Consider the following 21,418-nt stretch of genomic DNA (forward strand, 5'->3'; position numbering starts at 1 on the left):
ATCTCATATCATTTTGACTGCAAGACAAATGTAGCTATACCAACAGATAAAGGATTATGTGTTTTATAGTGTAAAGAGAATTTACAACACTGAAAAGCTCTTTGATTCTCTAAGAGTGCTTCTTTTTACCAATGACACATAGATTTTGTTCAAAAAACTCAAAAAACAAAGGATATTCTTCTTAGTTGGCTGCCTCAAAGCTCTTATTGTTTCTTATTTCAGCAACGCGAAACAGCAGTCTGGCAAGAACAATGAGGTAAAATTGGATGGCTTTCCTCATTCTTTGTCTAGTAATTCTAATTCTACGGAAAGCGGCCTTGAAATGGAATCGCTGGATTTTACACAAATGTGTCTTTGGCATCAAGTCAATCCTCATAAGTTCTCACTGCTATGTGTAACTGAGTTCTCGGACCACTTCAAAGGTGTCTTTTTGTGGTGTCAGTTGGCTTACAGCGGCTGGGGATTTGGCTCAGCATTTGTGAGGTTGTTATTGCTGCTGCTGGGCTTCTGCAGCCCCCCACCACTCCAGGGGCATATGACTGGAATAGAGAGTATAGTCCCCTGCAGACAAAGAAATACGTTTAATTGATTTTTCCTCACTGAGGTATTTTTCATTTCTGTCGCTACTTCTTCATCTCCTGGGATATGTGTGTAGGGAGATGTTTGAGTAATTGTGTGCACGTGATAGTTTATTTTGTACATGTCTGTGTGTGTGCGTGTGCGTTTTGCATATAAATTGCAATGTAGTGGCATTTCTCTGTGCATTATATATTCTACAGTAGTATAAGTATCTATATGTTATCTCAGCAGCACAGCTGCACATGGGAAAGGTGCTACACCAATTAGTCTTCCTGTGGCTCATCAGAGCGAGCAGTTCCACCCTGGGAACTGTTGACTGCATTCCAACTCATATTAATGATACGCTGTCTCTGTGTGATGACCCCCTCTTGGGCAAGTAAAGTATCGTGCAATCCCCTTTTTTAATTGCACAAGCAATTACTATGGTTTCTAATATTAGACTGATTTGGTTGATATTAAATCTTGCCTTTAATTGTGCACTTGCTCTCTGTTTAATATCTGTTTTGAGTTTAAACCAAGCACCTTATTAGAAAAAGACATGTTTCAAATGCACAATTAAGTCTGAGATTTATTGGTTGCTTTTCAAACTGTTATGACAACCACTAAATAAAACAGCAAGACAACTTGTTTGTACCGCCTTTTGTGGTATTTACTCCTCGGTAGAAGACTTTTCAGTCTGTATCGTACAGTCAGTTTGTTAACAATCACACAAAGCCTAAAAAGCCTGGAGGAAGTTCTTTACTCTTACTCTGGGTACTTCTGTGCTGCCTTGTCACTGTCCTACCCGTAATCATAGTAAATAATGCTCTCTCCGGCTTCAGTGTATGAATGCATCTCAGCCAGCATACAGGTACTGCAAGCAGAGGCATGCAGAAATTATAGATTGTTTGCTCGCTGAGGATGTTGAATTTGGAACAGGTTTTACGCGCATCCAGAATGTCTTTAGAGCCAATTAAATTCCCATTGCTGGAAACCGGCGTCTCCTTTCCGAGAGGCAAGTGGAGTAGCAGAAATCTCAGCAGTGCTCTCAGCTCTCCACTCCTCATAGATGGTACTACTGTAATTAGATTTCTTTGCCCCCTCCTCTTCCTTCTCCAAGGTTTATATCCTACCTTCAGCACACATACAAACAAGGACGAAAGGAACGCACGCACAGCTACGCAAGAAAGCTAGACACTTCCATGCTGCCTCCAAACCCTGTTGGATGTGTAGAAAAAAGTGCAGCTGAGAAATTCATTGGAATTCACAACATTGCTAGCGGCTGTAGAGTTATACATACAGTAGCTAATTAGAGGCGAAGATAAGCCTCTGCATAGTCTTCCATCTTTCCCTCTCCGTCTCTTACTCTTTCTCTCTCTCTTGCCGCTGGTTGTCTTTATCAGCAAGGGTACTACTCTGTTCAAAAGCGAAGAGACATTTATCACCCACTGGGGATTTGATAAGAGGCCACGGTTAAGCCTTTAACCCCATTGTTTTAATCATGAGGCTGAATAATGCTTTTTGCTTTTCTGTATCATGCTCTCTTATTCTTTGTCTTTTTCTTTGTCTTACTCTGTATTTCTACCGCAACCAAAGGTGAGGGTTCATGGGGGTGACTTACTGGGCATTCAGACCGAAAGCAGGGGCTGCATTGATGGGTAGTGCATTGTTTCAGTTACCAGCAACATGACACCATGCAAGAAGGCCGGTTTGAGTGATAGATTTGTGAGTTTGAAGGCGTATTAGACGCTGAAATTGTGCACAGTGGTTTATACACATACATATATACATTTAATACTATGAGAATGGATTTTACAACTCTAGAAGGCATAGCGGCCTCGTTGAAATGAATGAGCAGGCTGCATTTTTTGCTCTCAGGTATAAATTCTGTCTAAGTACGGACTTAGTATACTGATCCATCATATCATCATGCTTGAAACAATCAGGGTTTTTTTGAAGCCAGAAGTGACCATATTTGAATGAGTGGGTGGAGCTAAGGAGGGAAATATATTGCTACGTCTCAAGCCTCAATCACAAAGTAACCACGTCCTAAAGCAAATCGTGCTTTGTCGTCTATTTTACTTTAAATTGAAGTTATAGAATAGAAGACTTGAAACTAGTAATTGAGACTCAAACTTATTAGGAAAGTGTTTACTGAGGTAATAAATCAAGTGAGGAGTGGGGTCATTTTGTCATAGACTTCTATGCAATCAAACTTAATTTTGCAACAAGTGAAATTGCACCCTGCTGGCCATTAGAAAGAATGCATGTTTAAGGCACTTCTGTAATGGCTTCACTTTTCAGACCAAGAGGCTACGTCCATTTTTATACAGTCTACGTTTTAGATCAGAGAGATTAGACTTTTGCTAATTTCAGACTATTTTGTTCAGAAGTTCTTGTATGGCTGCTTATAACGTAAAAAAAAAAATCTAAATATTTCAGCCGTCTTTCCTCAGCATAGTGTAATGCCTGTGTGAAGCTTTCACTTTGAGGATTTACAACATTAAAGAACATTATTCCGTCCACAGGTTTTTAGGTCTTAATTTTTCACTGGGCATAAGACAAAGGTGGAGAGCCGTCCCACTCCGGTATAACACAAACAACAAACACACAAGTATATTAAATAAGTAAATTTAATTACAACATCCTACATCATTTGGTTCTTCTACGCTTGCTACCCAATGTTCCTGTGTGTGTGTGTGTGTGTGTGTGTGTGTGTGTGTGTGTGTGTGTGTGTGTCTGCTGTCCAGTTAAAACAGCCATGCAGGTTTTATATGTATTCTACTGTCAGAATGTAATGCAGCAGAATACAGGAACACATTCTTATACTAAAACCTTAATTACTATGTACAAAAGCTAATTTCAAGGATATAGTGTTAAGGCAATGGGTTGACTTAATTGAGTTTGCCTTTAAAGCTACATACGTTGATATTTTTTGTTTTGATCACATGGGGACAGAACAACAACCTGTAAACACAACTCTGATATAGCATCACCTTTATAGAGTTAATGAGTTTTCCGTTTACACATCCATCAGACACAGATCAACGTAGTCCAATATTCACTCGCCTTTTAGCTCTATTTTTGGTCCCCACCATCTCCTGAGGGAAATATCCACCTCTTGAGCTTTTAAGTGCTCCACTATGTTCACCTGCTAATCACTAACTTTGTCTGTCTGCCCCTTCATGTCGGGCATGAAAACAGCTGCCTGCTGCATCTGGTAACAAAGCTGATGAGAGCGGTGAGATTGAACCAAAACACTAAATTGAGGGGCAGTAAAACCAAAACAGTGTTTTAAAAGATCTGTCATAGAGCGGAGTAGAATTGCAGAGTCAGGTGATATATCTCTGTGGGTTTGTCATTACGATCGACCCTTTTCATATTACACTGAGTAATTTTGTTCCCCCCATTGTTAATGCAAAAATATTGATTATTGCCTCAGTGGACACCTTCCCTTTTTAATACATTCATTGCCACACATGTCAAGGCTCGACAATAACGGTGGCTCGATGGGCCAGTAAAAAGTAACATCGGGACTGTTGAACTAGCAACTCACTGGCCCGATCAGGCCAGTGCAAATATATTAGTATTAAAAAAAGAGAAAACAAAAAAATCACATTAGAAACTCAACATCCTACTATTGTTTTGCACTACTTGGCGTGCACTGTGACGTGACAAGTGGCTGTCAAATGTTATTTCTGTAATCTAATATAAACCAGCATTCTCTCTAACGGCCAGCAGGGGGCGAGTTCACTGGTTGCAAAAAGAAGTCGGGTTTCATTAGAAATAATGGTAAAATGAGGCTACTTCTCATCTAAATTTTTACCTTAGTAAACACTTTCATAATGAGTTTATGAGTCTCAGTCGCGAGTTTGACGTCTTCTTCAACATAACATGATGTTCGTTTAATAAATTATGGCTCTGTTTAGGGGGAAATAGACCAGAAAGCAGAGTGTACTTTAGGGCGGGACTGCCTTGTTATTGACATGTCGCTACCGTGGCGACCTGTCAGGATAGAGGCGACTTGTATCCACTGCTCTCTGTAAAAGAAATTTATTAAATGGCTGTCAGCAGGAGAGAGAGCAAGTCATGTTTGAGTCTGTTAGTATGTTTTGTTTTGTTAACCTTTTTTAACTGTGATTACATTTTAGAGTAGTTTTTTTATATTCAGAATGTATTTAATAAATGAATAAACATGTTAACAATATAACATAACTTATAAGTCTCTGGTTTTGTTGTAACACTGATAAATAACTTCTGGAGGGAGGGACAGTAAAAATTGTCTGGGGGCCAGTAAGTTTCAAACCCACAAAAAAGTTTAACGTTGAACCCTGCATGTAAAAGTACCTGAATCAAGTAAACAAGTAAACACATGCAGCTGTAGTATTTATTAGGGTAATCAGTAGTGAAGCGCTTATTATAATGCATTTAGGAAAGTCTGCACAGTCTAAAATCTCATACTTCAGCCCTCTTTTCTCAACACACTGTCTATCAAATACTGTCTGACGCTTTCACTGTGAGGATTTACAACTTAATCAGCCACGAGTACTGTAAAACTTCACCTATGCTATGAATGTAAAATTTAAAAATTGCAGATTAATAGAAACTTTTAAGTCCAGGCTTTTTGAGCGTCCTCCCCAAGTTGGGGCCCTGGGTTCCACAATATCCCTCCCTATTACGCCCCTGTATGCCTGTGATCTTAACAGTTGTGGCCTGTTGTACTTGGAGAAACATAAGGATCATGGCTTGGTACCATGTTGGGTACCAAATGGCCTAAAGGCATGTATGCTCTCTGAAGGATAGATGACATGCTGACTACTTTCATTTCCCAGCTCCCTTTGTGGTAGCGTTCATATGTAAGTGTGTGTGTGTGTGTGTGTGTGTGTGTGTGTGTGTGTGTCTGTGTGTATAACTGGAGGACACAGGAACGGGAGGCTACATGGTGACTGATGGCTGAGAGTGATTTATGGGGAGCTGGGGCTGCAAGATGCCTCACCACACTACATCATTTTGTATCCCTCTGTCATGCAAATTATCAACAGCCACCATTTCATGATGAATTATTTCCCAGACCTGCGCTTTAATGACAACCGCCCTTCACTACAAGCGCACACGTTGTGTGTTCCCTCCTACGCAGCCCGTTCTCACAGATGTGCCGATGACAGCTTTGTTCAGAACTACTTGAAGAGTTTGTGTCAAAGGGAGGGGGGGGTTGAAAGGTCTGAAGGAAAAAGGTAATCAGGGATAGAGGGGAGGTTTAGTGGCAAGATAGGAACTTAGCTCGCAATTAGCAAATTCAATCAGTGACCAAGAGATGAAAGGGAGATGATGGCGAGTGGGAAGGGAAAGAAGGGGAGGGTGGATAGAAGGAAGAAGCACAAACATCAAACATGATTAGATGTGGACAGATGTTTCTTTACTTCCTTTATTCCTTTATTTTGCGGTCTACATCAGCAACCACATTAGCATTTAGATAGTAGAGGTGTTTCAGAATATTCAAACACATCCACCAATTACGGCGAGCATGGCTCAAATGATTGCAGCATATAAAAATCATAATATAAACAAAATACAGTCGCATATTGGAGGGGACTCCCCTCTCCTTTCTGTGCATTTTTCTGCCACCCTGACCAGAATTCAATTTGTCTGTGGGTAATTTTCCTCCGTTAGCGTTCAATATGTTTTCATCACTCTCTGACTGCTTACTCTAGGTATTTTTCTGAGTGCTCAAACACCCCTTCCCCTCTCCCTCCCTCCCTACCTCTGTCTGTCAAAGCAAAGGCCAGTCCCCAGATGGGAGTCTTTATCACAAAGAAAAGCACAAAAGAACCAGCACTGTTTCAAGGCTGACAGGCAAATGGGATTTCCGCAGAGACTGAGACAAGACGTGGAATTATCAGCACAGAGAGTGCATGTTTTCGCGAGGGCACCCACTCAGCAAGAAAAGGGAAAGGGAAGAATGCAGCAAAGTACAGTGAAAGCAAAAATTGGTTGAAAATGGGTTGAAATTGGACTGAACAATCCACTACTGTATGAAATACCGCTATTTAACACACTCTGAACACACATTTTGTCTCTTGTCTGCGTATAACGCATATACACTTTGCACAGTTATATGGTCCATTTTCTATGAGGCTGAATGGGTTTAGTATGGTTTTGTCATTGGAAGGAGAAGGATTTTATTCTTTATGTAGCTCAATGGCTAGAACCGTGATACTGACATTATCACAGTTAAAGGTAAAAGTAAAAGTCCCACCAGACCACCCACGCTGGTTGTTCTGCGAGGCTCTTTGCATAACAGTGGACAGAAAGTTAGGTGTGCTGCTTTGACTGGAGTGAAAATGAGTTGTATATTGTATTTCGCCATTTTCCAATCAAGGCCATTTTTCCAGAAGGGTGCCAGCTATCATTATCTCGGAGGCAGTAGTAGCCTACTGCCTGGCTACAAGTTTTTATTTTAGCAGAGAACAACAGCAGCTGTTAACATTCATGAGTTGTATTTTCTGATTGAAGGTGGGCACATTATGTTTCTGGATTTCATCTGTAAACCGTTTCACAATGTATAAGATAAGTGAATTAGTTACTTAACAGCAGCTGACAAGGTACAGAGCATTTAAAATTCCATAGTCTTTAGTGGAACTATTTGCTTGCAGGGAACAACTACCAAGTCTGAATGAAGCAAAGCTTCCAAGCTACGTCAAGCTGTCAACCTGAGCAAACCTTCTGTTTTGCCATCATGACATAGGTTTCAAACAATGCTTTATTAGCAACACTAGCTAAAAATGGCTCTAGGGATACTAGTGTCAGTCGACCCTTGACTTTTCCTCTAGTACCACATGCTTGACATTTGTGGTTTTGAGTGAAATGTCTCAGCAATGGATTGCCATTACACTTGGTACAGATATTCATGTCGTTAGCATTTAGCTCACATAGCTGCTAGCATGGCTGTAGACTCTCAAGCCCAAAATCCACTGACTCCGGCTTTGATCCGTCCTCAGCACGGCATCAACGTCCACTGGAAGCATCTCTGAAGCGTTTCAGCAGCAGAGCGTGCAGCCTGCCCCACGTTATTGACTTGTTGTTAATTTGTCATTTTTGTGCTTCTACTACCTTCTTCACAGCTCCCTGTGACCCTTTTTTGTTCTGTCGTCTGCAGGGGTGCATATCCACAGGAACCATTTTAAAATCAGAGCATTTTGCCTGCCTGATTTTGCTGGCATGTTTAGATTTTGTTGAGTTGCTAATCAGTGCTTGCTTTTTGTTTATTATGATTAAGTAGGCTACGTAGTTAAATGGTTTCTTTTTTATGTCTGTTTTAACCATGGTTATTGTTGTTAAATAGTGAAAATTGAGCTGGTTCTCTATGCTATTCTGTGTCTGACTTCCTGCCAGGTTCCATCTGCTTTGTGCTGCTTGATGCGGCTTCCGTCAAAAATAGACTAGCTACCTATTCTCTGCAGAGTGGAGTGGAGAGCTGCGTCTGGGGCGCTTCTGGGACACGCTGCAGCCGCGTGTGGTGGACTCACAAGCATTGACTAAAATGACCACGATTTAGCTCCGGCATCTGCAGCACAGCTGTCACGCGATGCAGGCAGATTCAGTGGACTTTGTGGATCAGTGTTTCTGCTGCTGTTACGTCAAACACCCCATCCCGATTTTATTTTGTGGTAACCTATAGGGTAACTAACCCCATGTTCCACTCATTTCTCTTAGTGGTTTAATCAAACCAGAGCAAGAACTTGGACAATCTCAGACACCCTCTTAGAGTAAATTCAAGCCTAAGTCCCTTATGTCGTAATAAAATTTGAGTAGTGTCTGACCTACGTTCAACCCAAGTCAGGAAGAGGTTTCCCAATGTGGGTTTAACCCTCATCACTGTGTTGGTCTGAAAGTCATCACTGCCAATAAATAGTGTATGCTACCACAAGTCTTTGAAACAATTCTAGGGTATTTGGGGATTCTGAATTGTTAGCTTTTTATGTATTTTTCAGATCCATGCGGCAATTTCAGCCTCTTGTGCTTTCCGACATTCATTTTCTGGCAGATAATTTCAGAGGTCAGCTTCATCTTCCGACTGCATTGCAGGGAACAGCTTTTTTATTCCTCTTTTATTCTGTTTTTCCAATTGTTTATGTTTTATTCATACAGACAATCTTTTGGAGATTGGAAATGCTTTTCTTTCTCAGACAGGCCAAGTTTTCTGCTTTTTAGCAGACAAGGACCCAGGTGGTTTGACTTCTAAAGCCCGCGTAATGACGCTGCTCTGAAAGCGCTCACATGAATTCAGTTCAGGGTGTTATCTCTGGGCCTTTGCTAAATCGTTTCTGTGAAATCGGTGTTGTTCCGTTAGAAGCCAGTGGAACAAACCTGCGGCACGAGCCGATTCATTTCTGCAACACACAAGTTGTCCTTTGGTTCAGTCCACTTAAATTCTCAGCTATACTTGAAACCTTGAAAGGAAGCCTGTAGTGTGTCTTGACAATGTAACAGTGATCTCATTCTGCCTGATAGACATTAGATGGGTCAGCCAAGCGCAACTCTACCAGGACCACTGTGCCACGGAGGAGAAAACTAGGAGGTGAATCTTTCATAGAACAGAACTGAATCTGTTATTCTGGTATTTGAATAGAAATGTTGAAGGAAAGGTAGTTCTGGTCATCTGAGAGATTAACACCATATATTTAGTTTGTTTACCACAAATTGTTGATTTTACTCAAGCATGCTAGGCTAAGCTAACTGGCTGGTAGCTGTAGCTTTATATTTAGCAGACTGTCATGGGAGTGAGATGAATCTTCTCATTTAACACGCAGCAAGAAAGTGAATGTGTTTTTTCCGAAATGTTGAAATGTTTCTTCTGTTTGTGTGTGTTCCTGTGTTAAACAGTGACTCCATCTGTAGCTGTTGCGCAGTGGGGCCTTTTTATGGCTATGAACAACAAACATACAGCACAACGCTGCTACATGGATCCATCACAAATATAAACTTACATATGGGGGATGTTCATTGCTGCTGGGTGGTGGTGTCATGCTGTGTGTGTGTGTGTGTGTGTGTGTGTGTGTGTGTGTGGGAGATCAGGATCATCAGAGAACAGAGACAGAACTCAGACGAACTGACACATGTATACATATGTACACACTCCCACACACTTTATTTGGCGACATGATTAATCATGGCATCCTTGGGAGTGTTAGAGGAGGTTCAGAAGAAGCCATATCAGCTTCAAAAAGATTTTTTTCTTTCCCCCCAGCTGGTTTATTCGTCATTATCATCACAGGATTAATTCCTGTCTATCGCTTCTTTACTATTGCTGTCTTAGCGTCTTCCTCCCACCACCTCATCTCTCTGAGGTGAAGAAGAAGTAGCAGCCCTCATGTGGATACTGTAACAAATCCAGCATTACGTTGCTAACTGAGTCATCAGGTGATCCATCAAACATTTTCCCAGGTTCACACTTCTTTTGCTGCTTCGCTTTGTTGTCATTCACGGGTCTAAGTAATTGTAGATGAGCTGTGTAATTCCTCGTAGGACAGATAAAAACACTTAGATGTCTGTCAGCATGGAGCGACTACGCACAAGCCTATACACACACAGTCATACAGAGTAATGAGTACATGCCTTGGCCTAGAGGCGTAGAGGGCATCTGTGGCCATTTGGCCTTCATCTGGAAACAACATCAAGGACACACATGTACACAAACCTGGCCTGGCCAGTTATTCTGCCACCTCAAACAGTGGCAAGGTTATATGAAAGGCTATTATTTCTGGGCACATACACATAAACAGATGAAATGTGTGGTTCATAATAATATATCTGCAAACCCACCCACAAGTCAACAGAAGGGTTGGCTTCAAACACGGAGCTGCCCTAGGTTTGACTGTAAATGAATTTAACCCAGTCTTACACACACAGGCCTGAATCATCAATTTCCATCTATGGTGGATTCATTATTCAATAGTCCAGCATGTGAAACCGCTGTCCCCACATAGCTCTGAATTTTAATATAAATTTGGGTCACATTTGTATTCTGGTGCTGTTTGATTATGTAGAGTGGCGGATTTGATGATTCGGGGCAATTTCACGGTACTGACATCGAGGTAGTATCAATGGATACATAAGAGTTTTTCAGGGGGATCTTCCTCGTCTTTGTTGTGCAGATTTCTGGAACAGGCCGATGTCTTTCTCATGCATGGACTGCAATTTATCCTCTTTTGTTGCCAGGTTTTTTTGGGGGGCTGGGTGTCTCTCTGGAGACGAAGCAGTGAGCAGCTAGACTTCCCTCCATGGAAACACTTAGAAAATAGAACAGCTCATTTTCTCTGCCAAAATCCTGCAGTACCCATTTTAAAAATAAAATCCCTTCAACTACATTTGAACATGCAAGCACACACACACGGGTACACATGATACAATGTATTGTATTACTACACTTATGAGGCAATGTCACCGATATGTTATAACCATAACCTTAACACAAGCATAATCCAAATCTTAATCCAAATCCTAACCTTTTGTTTTGTGTGAAAGGACACCAACTTTGCACAGAATATCAAATTGGTTCTCCCAAAACTAAAGAAACTAATTCACACGGACAAATGCACCTTCACACGCAACAAACAACTCATTTTGCACCCCTCATTCAAAGTGAGGCTTGTTTGGCGTGCCATTTTAAGTGTGCAGTCATTTCAACTGTAGTGACACTGCATCACCGCCGCAGGGCCGACCCATACCCTCACCGTTCTATTAATGATGTCGTCTGTAATTGAAAATAAATTGAAAATCGTGGCTCCCCTAATGAAAGTTCCCCAGCTTTACAAAATATGCGACAAGTGGAAGGCTCCTAAGTTTTCTTTCTTTCTTTCTTTCTTTTCTCCTCCTGGAGCCAACATTAAGTGTTGATCACTAACCCTGTAAAGTCCTTGTAGACATGTTTTGGTCAGCCTTTGCTATGAGATGTTAATAGTTTATTAGTTTATTTAGTATATACTGTGCTTATTATTATTTGGGATACATGAGGGACAGAGGGGTCAGACATGGTGTGAATTATATGGCACTAAAAAGCATGATGCCTAGACATAGTAATATCAAGCAGAGACAAACTATATCAGGCCACTGAAAAAATTAAGCCTTAGCTTTATGCATGGTAATGCTTGGATTTGTGTAACTTTCCATTGATGCACCACCTTCAGCCCTCTCACACCTCTCTCATCGCCACAGGAGTGAAAGCTGTCTTCTCTGGCCATTATCACCGGAACGCCGGTGGTTGCCATGACGGCCTGGACATGGTCGTGAGCTCGGCGATCGGCTGCCAGCTCGGCGTGGACACCCACGGCATCAGGGTGGTGGTAGTGACTGCAGACGGTGTCATCCATCGCTACCACAGCCTAGAGCATCTGAAGGCGCGAGGCATGGATGAGGACCTCAGGAAGCTCCTGCAGGCTTGAGGGCCCAAGGAGGGAAAATCAGGAAAAACTCAGCTTGTCAACGGCTTGTTTTTTTTGTGTCAATTGTTTTGTTTTAATTATACAGTTTTGAGCCCCTGTTCTTCTAAGCACACAACAAGGAGACTGGCGCGTTGGTCAACTCATGCGTCAGCAGATAAGAATGTGAGATATTAATATTATTCATACTGTGTGTTCCAAGTAGATAATTTGCTCGATTATGATGAGCTAAGACTTAGGCTTCTGATCTGCCAGGGACCCAATCTCCCACAATTCTGTGTATTCATCAAAATGGAATAAAATAATTGTAAGATTAATATGGAGGCATGTTCGGTCAGAAACAAGAGGAAAGCAGTGAATTTAAACCAACAAAGATGCAACTACATGCCGACACACGCATTATAAAGTGCCCAGAATCTTTTAAAATTAAACTGAGTTTATGTTTTCTCGCTACTGAATGTTTTCCTAGATGCATCTCCTGGCGGATGTTATTATCACTGGCCTAAATGTGGTCTAAAACTAGAGGTTCTTTTGTGGAGAAGCACATCCTACCACACAGTCCTCCTGTATCAGAAAGAGACTGACACCCACTCTTTCTGTGCACTGTAAATGTTAAAGGTCAAGAAGATACACTATGGTAAAGGTACATGTCATATGTGTCTTACTTTAAATGGATCCAAACTTTTCCAGCGTAAAAGGGAAGATTCCACCTTAAAACTTTCAAGGTGCATCTGGTTGTCTGGGGGTCCAGTTTTCCTCCTGTTTCTCTGCATATTACCGAGGTGACAATGCAAATTCATCAAAAAAGAGGAAGAGAAAGGAGTTCTTGTCCAACAGCAGACGGGAATGCGAGGCAGCCACAGGGTTTGTTTGCAAAATTCACTTTGGGAACGTTCTTTGAAGGCGGTTGAAAAGCATCATGAGAGTTGTAGGAAATCACAAAGTTATTTAGATATAGATCTGACGGGTTGAGACAAATTGTGGGCGAATGACAATCTAACAATGTGAGCGTAACAAAGGGTGGAATTTTCTTTTAATGGTCCTAAAATATCCAGCTGTCGTAGCTATTTCTATGTTTGCTGTTGCTGCAGTCTAATACCTTGTTGGCTATCCTATGCAATCCATTCACTTCACCTGTGTATGTGTGTGTGTGTGTGTGTATGTGTGTTTTTTACTGTTTATCGTGGTACGTTGTTTGAATGACCTCGAACATGTAGCGTTAATTGCTGACCGATGACCAGTTTATAGCCCCTTACACTGCCCTTGCAGACTAAAGATAACTGTTCAGAGTAAAACTGAGAAGTGTGCGTGTCTAGCAGTATACTGTATTACATAGTCTTTGTATATAAGTGGACTTGGAAAATTTTTCTTAATCCATATTAATTATAACAGAAATGACAATCTTGTTTCTGACTAACACTGATTTTAATAAGTTAAAAGTTATAATCCTTAAGAATTGAGTTCTGGTTGATGAAGAAAATATTGTCACAGACGTTGCCCGTGTAATTTATTGATTGATTGACCTCCGTGACAAATACAAAGCCCAATAAAAGCCAGTTTACTTCACTTTTAACGTGAAGGAGCAGCAGCAGTACGAAATGTTGGGTTTGCACTAGCAGTAACTTTATACAGTTATCGATCAGATAAAATTACAAACAGTAACACTGGATTATATACATGATTCATGTGAATGCCCAGTGAAGGGAATTTAAACACTAACAAGGAAAACTATTACATAAAGGAGTAATTACAGAGTTATTGCAGGAAATGGGACCATAAATAGTATCAATTGAAAATCCCAAGGATTATAACATAAATGTCTTTTTCCTTTGTTGCGTCGTATAACAGAGCTTACTCATGCCCAAATCCATTTCTCTTACACTACTCCAGTACAGATAAATTACTCCGATGTGTTGCAATATCCATTTGGTTTCTCCTAGTTACTTGTTTATTAAAGCGTAGATCAAACTGACTGCTTTTCCCTGCAGTGTGATGTTTTTGTGATGAAAATATTTCATCATTGGATCCGAGTTTATATCAAAATGTATGATGCAACACTTCAAATTTAATCCCACCTAATTGGTTTAATCTGCCTGGAATCCTTGCTGTGAACCCTGCACACGCACACACACAGAAGTGCTCGGCGCATAAAATGAATAAATTGTGATTGTGGTGTTAAATGACAAACTATAAAGGACTGGTGTCAGGCGGTTAACACACAGTGATGTGATCTGTTAGTGATTAATGGTAGGAGGAGCACAGTATTCATAGACGGTGTTACAGTCTACTGGCTGCAGACTTATTTGGAAGCTCACAGTCCCGAAATTGTCTTTAAATTGGACGTTACTGCTGCAAAATCACTTTCTCTATGAGCCCTAAATGACTACTCGATTACACTTTCCACACACACACAGACTCTCACACTCATCTTGACCGATTGGGAATTTAAGATAGTTGTCATGGCAACCCCTTAGCAACACATCTGTGTGTCTCTGAGAGAGACTGCGAGTATTGGAGAGAACGTATAGAACGTACTCCCCCATCTGTGTGTGTGTCTCCGTGGTCTGGTGGTTACTGTAGGTGATTTTTTCCATCAGCAATACGATCGCTGACCTCATTTCACACCGACGGGTTCTGTCTCTTTTCCAAAAAGTCAGCATGCGATGGAGGGAGGAGGGGGGTGAGAGGAATGGATAATGAGTGTGATGTGTGAAAGTCCATCTCCTTCATTTCCTGTTTGAGAAGGAACCTTATGTCCTTATCTATTTTTATATCCTTGTGGTAGCCGAGCTCAATCACATTGTTCTTTATCTTTTCTGTGTGTATGAATTTGTTTTAGAGCACATTTGCTCTATGAATTGGGGAACATCACACACTTTGACTCGTTCCCGTGTCAAATTCTAATGAATGACCTATACTGAACACCATGACTGTGACATGATTGGTTGTATTTTTATAATAAATGTTGATTTTATCTAATGATTGCAGGCTGTCATTGTGTTTATTATATTGTGTTAGCCATTTTTGGTGCACAAACAACTTTTAATGCAAACCTTTTGAACTTTATTACTCAGAAATCAGCACCCAGAAAACTACAGTTTAAGTTGGAAGTCAACATACCTAAGTTGAAGTCATAAAAACTGATTTTAACCACTCCACAGTTATCATGTGAACAAATTATAGTTTTGGCAAGTCTGTTAGGACATCTTCCAACAGTTGTTTACAGACAGATTATTTAACTTATTTCCACTATATCGCACTCCCAGCGGGTCAGAGGTTTTCATACACTGCATTTAAACAGCTGGGGATATTCCAGAAAATCATATCATGGCTTCTGATAAGCTTCTGATAGGTTAATTGACATAATTTAAGTCAACTGGAGGTGTACCTGTGGTTGTGTTTTGCCTACCTTCAAACACAAGCTTGACATGTGAAAGTCAAAAGAACTCCACCAGTCTGGTTCATCCTTGGGAGCAATTTTCAAACGCCTGAAGGTACCAGGTTCATCTGTACAAACAACGGTATGCAAGTATAAACACCATGGGACCACACAGCGGTCTTACCACTCAGGAATGAGACGCGTTCTGTCTCCTAGAGATAAACCTACTTTGATGCAAAAAATGCAAATTAAACGCAGAACAACAGCAATGGACTTTGTGAAGCTGTTGGAGGAAACGGGTAACAAAGTAGGCGTATCTAAAGCCACTGTAAAGCAAGTTGTATATCGACATAACCTAAAAGGCTGCTCAACAAGGAAGAAGCCACGGCTCCAAAACCTCCATAAAAAGACAAGATTATGGTTTGCAACTGCACATGGGGACAAGGATCTTGGTTTTTGAAGAACTGTTCTCTGGTCTGATGAAACAAACATTGAACTGTTTGGCTTGCTTTGCTGCAAGAGGGACTGATGCACTTCACAAAATAGATGGCATCATGAGAAAGGAAAATGATGTGGACATACTGAAGCAACATCTCAAGACATCAGCCAGGAAATTGAAGCTTGGTCCCAAATGGGTCTTTCAAATGAACAATGACCCAAAGCATACTTCCAAAGTTGTGGCAAAATGGCTTAAGGACAACAAAATGAAGGTTTTGGAGTGGCCATCACAAAGCCTGGAATTTGTGGGCGGAACTGAAAAAACGTGTGCGAGCAAGGAGGCCTACAAAGCCGACTCAGTTACATCTGTTCTGTCAGAAGGATTGGGTCAAACATCCAGCAAATTATTGTAGAAGCTTGTGAAAGTCAGCCTGAAATCTTTGACCCAAGTTACACTATTTTAACTATTTTTTAACCTGGCTCTTGGATACTTTAGTAGGCTATCACCATATTTTGCAACACTTTTATTACTTACTCATTACTACGCAAGCGTGACCTTCCAACAGTACAAGCCTCTTGCCTGTACCACACTGGCTGGAAACCAGTGACTTAGCTGGGATTCTCCACAGACAACGTCCTCAAACCTCTACAGAAAATTGTGAATATGGAAAGAAATGGACTGTGTGGCCATGATCCTGCTTTACCGTGGACTGAAAACAGTGGACAACAAGAGAATGCTAACAAACAGCTAATTAGCAACAAGATTACTAAGAAACAGGAGGGCTGTCAAGCAATGATTCTGAAAGTAGTAGCCCCAATCACTCTGTGTTTTTGGGCTATACACTGATCAAATTTGAATTTTATGGCTTTCTGTCTCCTGTCTGTGTCTGTTTGTTTTAGTATTCATGTGACACAGTTTGTGTGTAGCCTCGTCAGAAAGCAGAAACATGTCTGGCTCCAAAAAACGCCTCCTCAATTCTGTTTGCTAAATGGGAGTTTCTGCTTCTGACATGCATCCATCCTTTCAAGTTTAGTCTCTCTTTGAACTTTTGTCCGTCAAGAGAGGCACAGATCTTGAGGAGATGTATCACCAGGTTTGCAGAACAAACTAGACAACGCAAAACACACCAAACCACTCAGGCTGCTGAAAAGATTTAAAAGGGATTAAAAGGCATTTTAACACAAAAAAATCAACACACTCATTTTCAACTAAATCCAACTTACACTCCACATATTGGATTCATATTTTTTCACTCTCTATGTGTTAAATTAGAGGTCAGCTGACTCCAGCACTGCCGGAGGTGAGTGAGCTAGTGGGGATTGCTTGCTTGAGGACTGTACAGTTGAAGAAATGGACACACCAGCAGAGATTGACTGCTTACTGGACGGTAATTCATTCACATACCCACACACACCAGGGCACATATACATTTAGAGCTTTTCATCTCTGAAATTGAGGTTTAGCCCCCTAACTGCTGAAAAATTGCGGCGATTTGCAAAAATCACCATCCCTGTCATTTCTTTGAAAGAACATGAGAGCTCATTTTAGGGATTGTGGACAAATGGTTGATGCTGAATAAAAATGTCCTCGCAAGATGGCAGCTTTCCGGACAGGCTTGAGGTCAGAGACATGACCTTTGCACTCCGCTTCAGCAGGAGATTTATTCTGCTGTGACAGATGAAAGCTAGTTCCTGTTTATTGATCCAAAGCGCTGTCGCAGTGTCCCCCAGTGCTTGCACACGTAAAAATACAGACATATACACATACAGAAGTAGAAACACATTACACACATAAAAGGCACCAACATCTCTCTGTAACACTTATATTAGTTGCCAGGGTAAAAAATCCACAATCCTGATGTTTCTTCAGTGTTTTTATCACACAAGTGCACACTTCAAGTACATGTGGGGGGCTCTGGTCATAGGTCACCTGCTTTTGAAGGTACATGAGAGCACTATGTACAGCTTGATAGCATGAGGGGGATGTAAACATTTCAGAAGTGAGCAGGGTAAATCACCAGAGACATAAAAAGAGCTTATTTCATGTTCGCCTGAGTGTTTTGCTTCCTAATGGATTCCAAGAAGTTCATCATTACACGGTGGCAAGATCAATTTGGCTGTCAGCTATTTTTGGCTGCATGTTGTTGGCTGTGTGAGCGGGTATCTGAGGAAACCTATACAAGACATACTGGTGAAGCAACCAGTTTAAAAAGGCAAAGAGCGCTATGAAACACTCCGCTATTCATCCAAGGTTCATCAAAGTTTTTAAACTCAAACTAGTGACAGTTGAGGCAGTTAAATTACATGCTCCATGAGTTAGGGCTCTATTCCTTTTGCTGGAATAGAGAAACTAATTTCACAACACAAATCTTCTGCAGTATAATGCCCCAGGACTTAAATCCACTTTTGTTCAGTTAACTCAAATTACTTCATGCTGGAGTCTAGGCAAATTTATATGTACAGCACCTTTCAACAACACAGCACAGCAAGTGCTTTACATGAGACATAATAGACATTAAGAAAAGAAACACAAGGCAATAAAAACACAATATTAAAAGACAGATTTAAATAGTTTTTAAAATAGTAAAATAAAATAGAAGATTAAAATAAGCTTAAATAGAATAAAACGAGAAAATAAAAATTACAGTTCAGTGCAAGAAATGAATTATTAGTCTCAAATTTAATTTAATAAAATGAGGAGGCAAACAAAAAAGATTTAAAAGAATTGAGAGTTGGAGCAGACCTGCAGTTTTCTGGGAGTTTGTTCCAGGTGTGGTGCATAAAAATTGAATTTTGCTTCTCTGGGGACAGAAAGTACCGACCTGCCCCAGACCATCTGAGAGGTCCAGACTGTTCATAATGGAGCAGCACATTAGAAGTGTCTCTTGGCCCTAAACCATTCAGTGCTTTATAAACCAACATAAGTATATTAAAATCAATTCTTTGACATACAATATGCCAGTGTAATAATAAGATAACTTGAATGTAACTGCATGGCTCATAAATACCATTTGAACCAGCTGTGGTGAAGCAGGGTTGGACAGAAAACATGCTGGACAGAGGTTGTGTGTTCTGATAGGGGTCTGATAGATATTAACAGGTCTGATTGGACAAAATCTAAATCTGCTGGCTAAACTGTCCAGTGTTAGGTAATGGTAGATTCATGGTGAGTAAACCCTATGTGTGATTTTTTTAATCACCATTTCAGTTGCTGGAAATGGTCAATCAATCACCGATACAGGCTTCTTTTTAAAAAGACAAAAAATGATGTAGCAAAACCGTAACTTTGCTCTCCTTAAATGGGCTATATATAGTTTTCCGCAACCATGTACTTGTACGCATACTCGAACTGGAAACTCAAGTAAACTCCCACGGCAACGCTACAGTAATATTTTTTATCAGCTCACCGTTGAGCTAATCCATGCTGGTGACATGATAATGTTACACTGACTGCATTAACCTGATGATACACCATCACACATATAGCCACTTTTCAAGTATTTTTCACCAGAGAGGGTCAGCACAGCTAAATGTATTGGATGATAACAAAAGCGGTTTGTGGGCTGGACTGAACATTACAAATGAGATTGTTGTCACACTTTGTAACAGTTAGACCGCAGTAATTAACGTTACTGTAGTGAATGGGTCTTCCACTGTGTTGTTGTCCTGCACCATTATGTTGCATTATTGTATATTATGTGCGTCACGTTAGTTATTGCGGCTGAGACAGTGGAGAAGCTGTGTACCTGAGTGTCGGTTGAACAACAATAAATCTAAATTGAAGTGGCGGATTCGTGCTAACATTAGATTTAACCGTTACATCGTTTCTTGCAGGATGAAATGAACAGTTTGACATACTGGTGGTAGTAATATAGGTCGCGTTAGCTGGTGAAGTAATGTGGCAAGCCATACAACTGTAGTATTTTGTACCGGATAACGTTAGCTTGCCGGCTAACGCCGACCAGTTGCTAACGTTATCCGGTACAAATCTATCTATCTAACTTGAGCCAACTAAAGCACAAATCACAATATATTTCACATGCTTTACAGTAATTTGGTTTAGTTAGTTTACCTGTCCAATAGGATGAAAGCCAAGTCTGTGTCGGTTTTGTTGGTTCCAAAACAAAGCGAACTCAAGCCTTTCTCAAGTCAACCTGATTCTCGTTTGGCCTGACCGGCTCCAACATATAATTCTTTGTTGTTGGTTTTCATCATCTTATGTGGAGTTTGTGTTGCAGTCTGGGTTGTGCTGAGGGACGGTCGTTTTCTGGTTTTAGTGGACTCCACGTGGTTAGCTGCGGTGTTGTTGCTGTTTGTACAGTTCAGATTCAATAGGCGAGAGGACTGGGAGCGTGCATACACGTCACAGCCAAAGGATCTTTCAAATTAATCCTACCCAGAGTAGAGACTGACAGTCAGAGGTAACAGAAAAACCCGGCCAGTGGATTGTTATTATGTGAGGGTACAAACCCTTCACACAAAGGCATTACAAAAGTTATTCATTTCATTAAAAGAAAAATACATATAGCCCCTTAAATTGAATAATTGGGATACATTTGCTCCACTTGCCTCATTGCTCAGGCACCTAGGCCTGCTGATGCCCGATAATGGAGCCCTGTGGAAAGCCACGTCATTTCTGGATTCTCAGATGTGTAATTACTGATGGACATCAGTAGAAGTTGCACAGTTTATCTAGTTGGTCAGTATCCATCTAGTAATATGCTGTGGTCAATCATGTAAAATGCATCACTGAAGTCTTATAATATTAAGACTGAAACCTTTCCACTCTCTGAGTTCAAGTGCTTTGATGTGGTCGAAATCCTGAATGGAAAACAACGGTTTTGGCCAGGAAGGGTCTCAGTGATTTTACAAAACAATTTGAGGTTTGATGTGGGCCTGTAATTGTTCATTAGTGAGTTGTCTAGATTATTCTTTTTAAAGAGTGGCCTAATAACAGTTTTCAGGGCCTGTGGGAAATATCCGAGTGTTTGACTTTGCAGAAGATGTGATGCTGTGCAGTTAAAAACACAATATCAAGGCAGCAGGTGAAGATGCTGTCATTTTACATAGTTCATATGATTCAATTGTGCCATGCTAATAGAATTTGTTTTAAGAGGACACAAGGGCAATACAAACCCTATATCTGATATGAAGGCTTGTCTAATTTTTAGAATTTCATCAGTGAAGAAGGAGGCAAATTCATTGCATGAGTAAGTGGGTAAAAGGTCAGGGGCTAGCAACACAGGAGTTGTTTTTGGACAGCCTTGTATTTCTAAATTCTAATTTTAAAAATGCAAAGTCTCTTTTTATAGATGTCAAAATGAATCAGCAGATTTGTTTTTCACCACCTGTGTCCACACTCTCGTTTATTAAGTTTGACCAGAGTGGTATTTCTCCATGGTGCCCTTTCCTTACCGAGACTGCCAAAACCTTGGCGGGGGCAATGGCATCAATAACGTTTGCAATTTTAGAACTGAATTCATCATTGACTGAGGCAGGTGTGAAAGAGACAGCCTGAATGAATAATTCACTGGGGTTTTCAGTGATAGCCCATTTTGTGAGATAGTCATTTCAAAGAAAAGCCAATGCAGATGATATATAGCAG

The 21,418-nt window shown here is 40.7% G+C and overlaps 1 protein-coding gene across 2 annotated transcripts in view; it reads left to right on the forward strand.

Moving 5' to 3' along the window:
• cpped1 (calcineurin-like phosphoesterase domain containing 1) overlaps window positions 1-14,978 on the forward strand; it is a 39,840-nt gene extending 24,862 nt beyond the window's left edge. For both annotated transcript variants that reach the window (XM_046069752.1, XM_046069751.1), the window contains exon 6: window positions 11,773-14,978. In XM_046069752.1, coding sequence (XP_045925708.1) covers window positions 11,773-11,999 — 227 coding nt within the window. In that variant the 3' untranslated portion in view covers window positions 12,000-14,978. The remainder of the gene's footprint in view (window positions 1-11,772) is intronic.
• Window positions 14,979-21,418: the final 6,440 nt, after the last annotated feature.

The sequence above is a fragment of the Micropterus dolomieu genome, linkage group LG14 (genome assembly GCF_021292245.1).
Source record: "Micropterus dolomieu isolate WLL.071019.BEF.003 ecotype Adirondacks linkage group LG14, ASM2129224v1, whole genome shotgun sequence".
NCBI lineage: Eukaryota > Metazoa > Chordata > Actinopteri > Centrarchiformes > Centrarchidae > Micropterus > Micropterus dolomieu.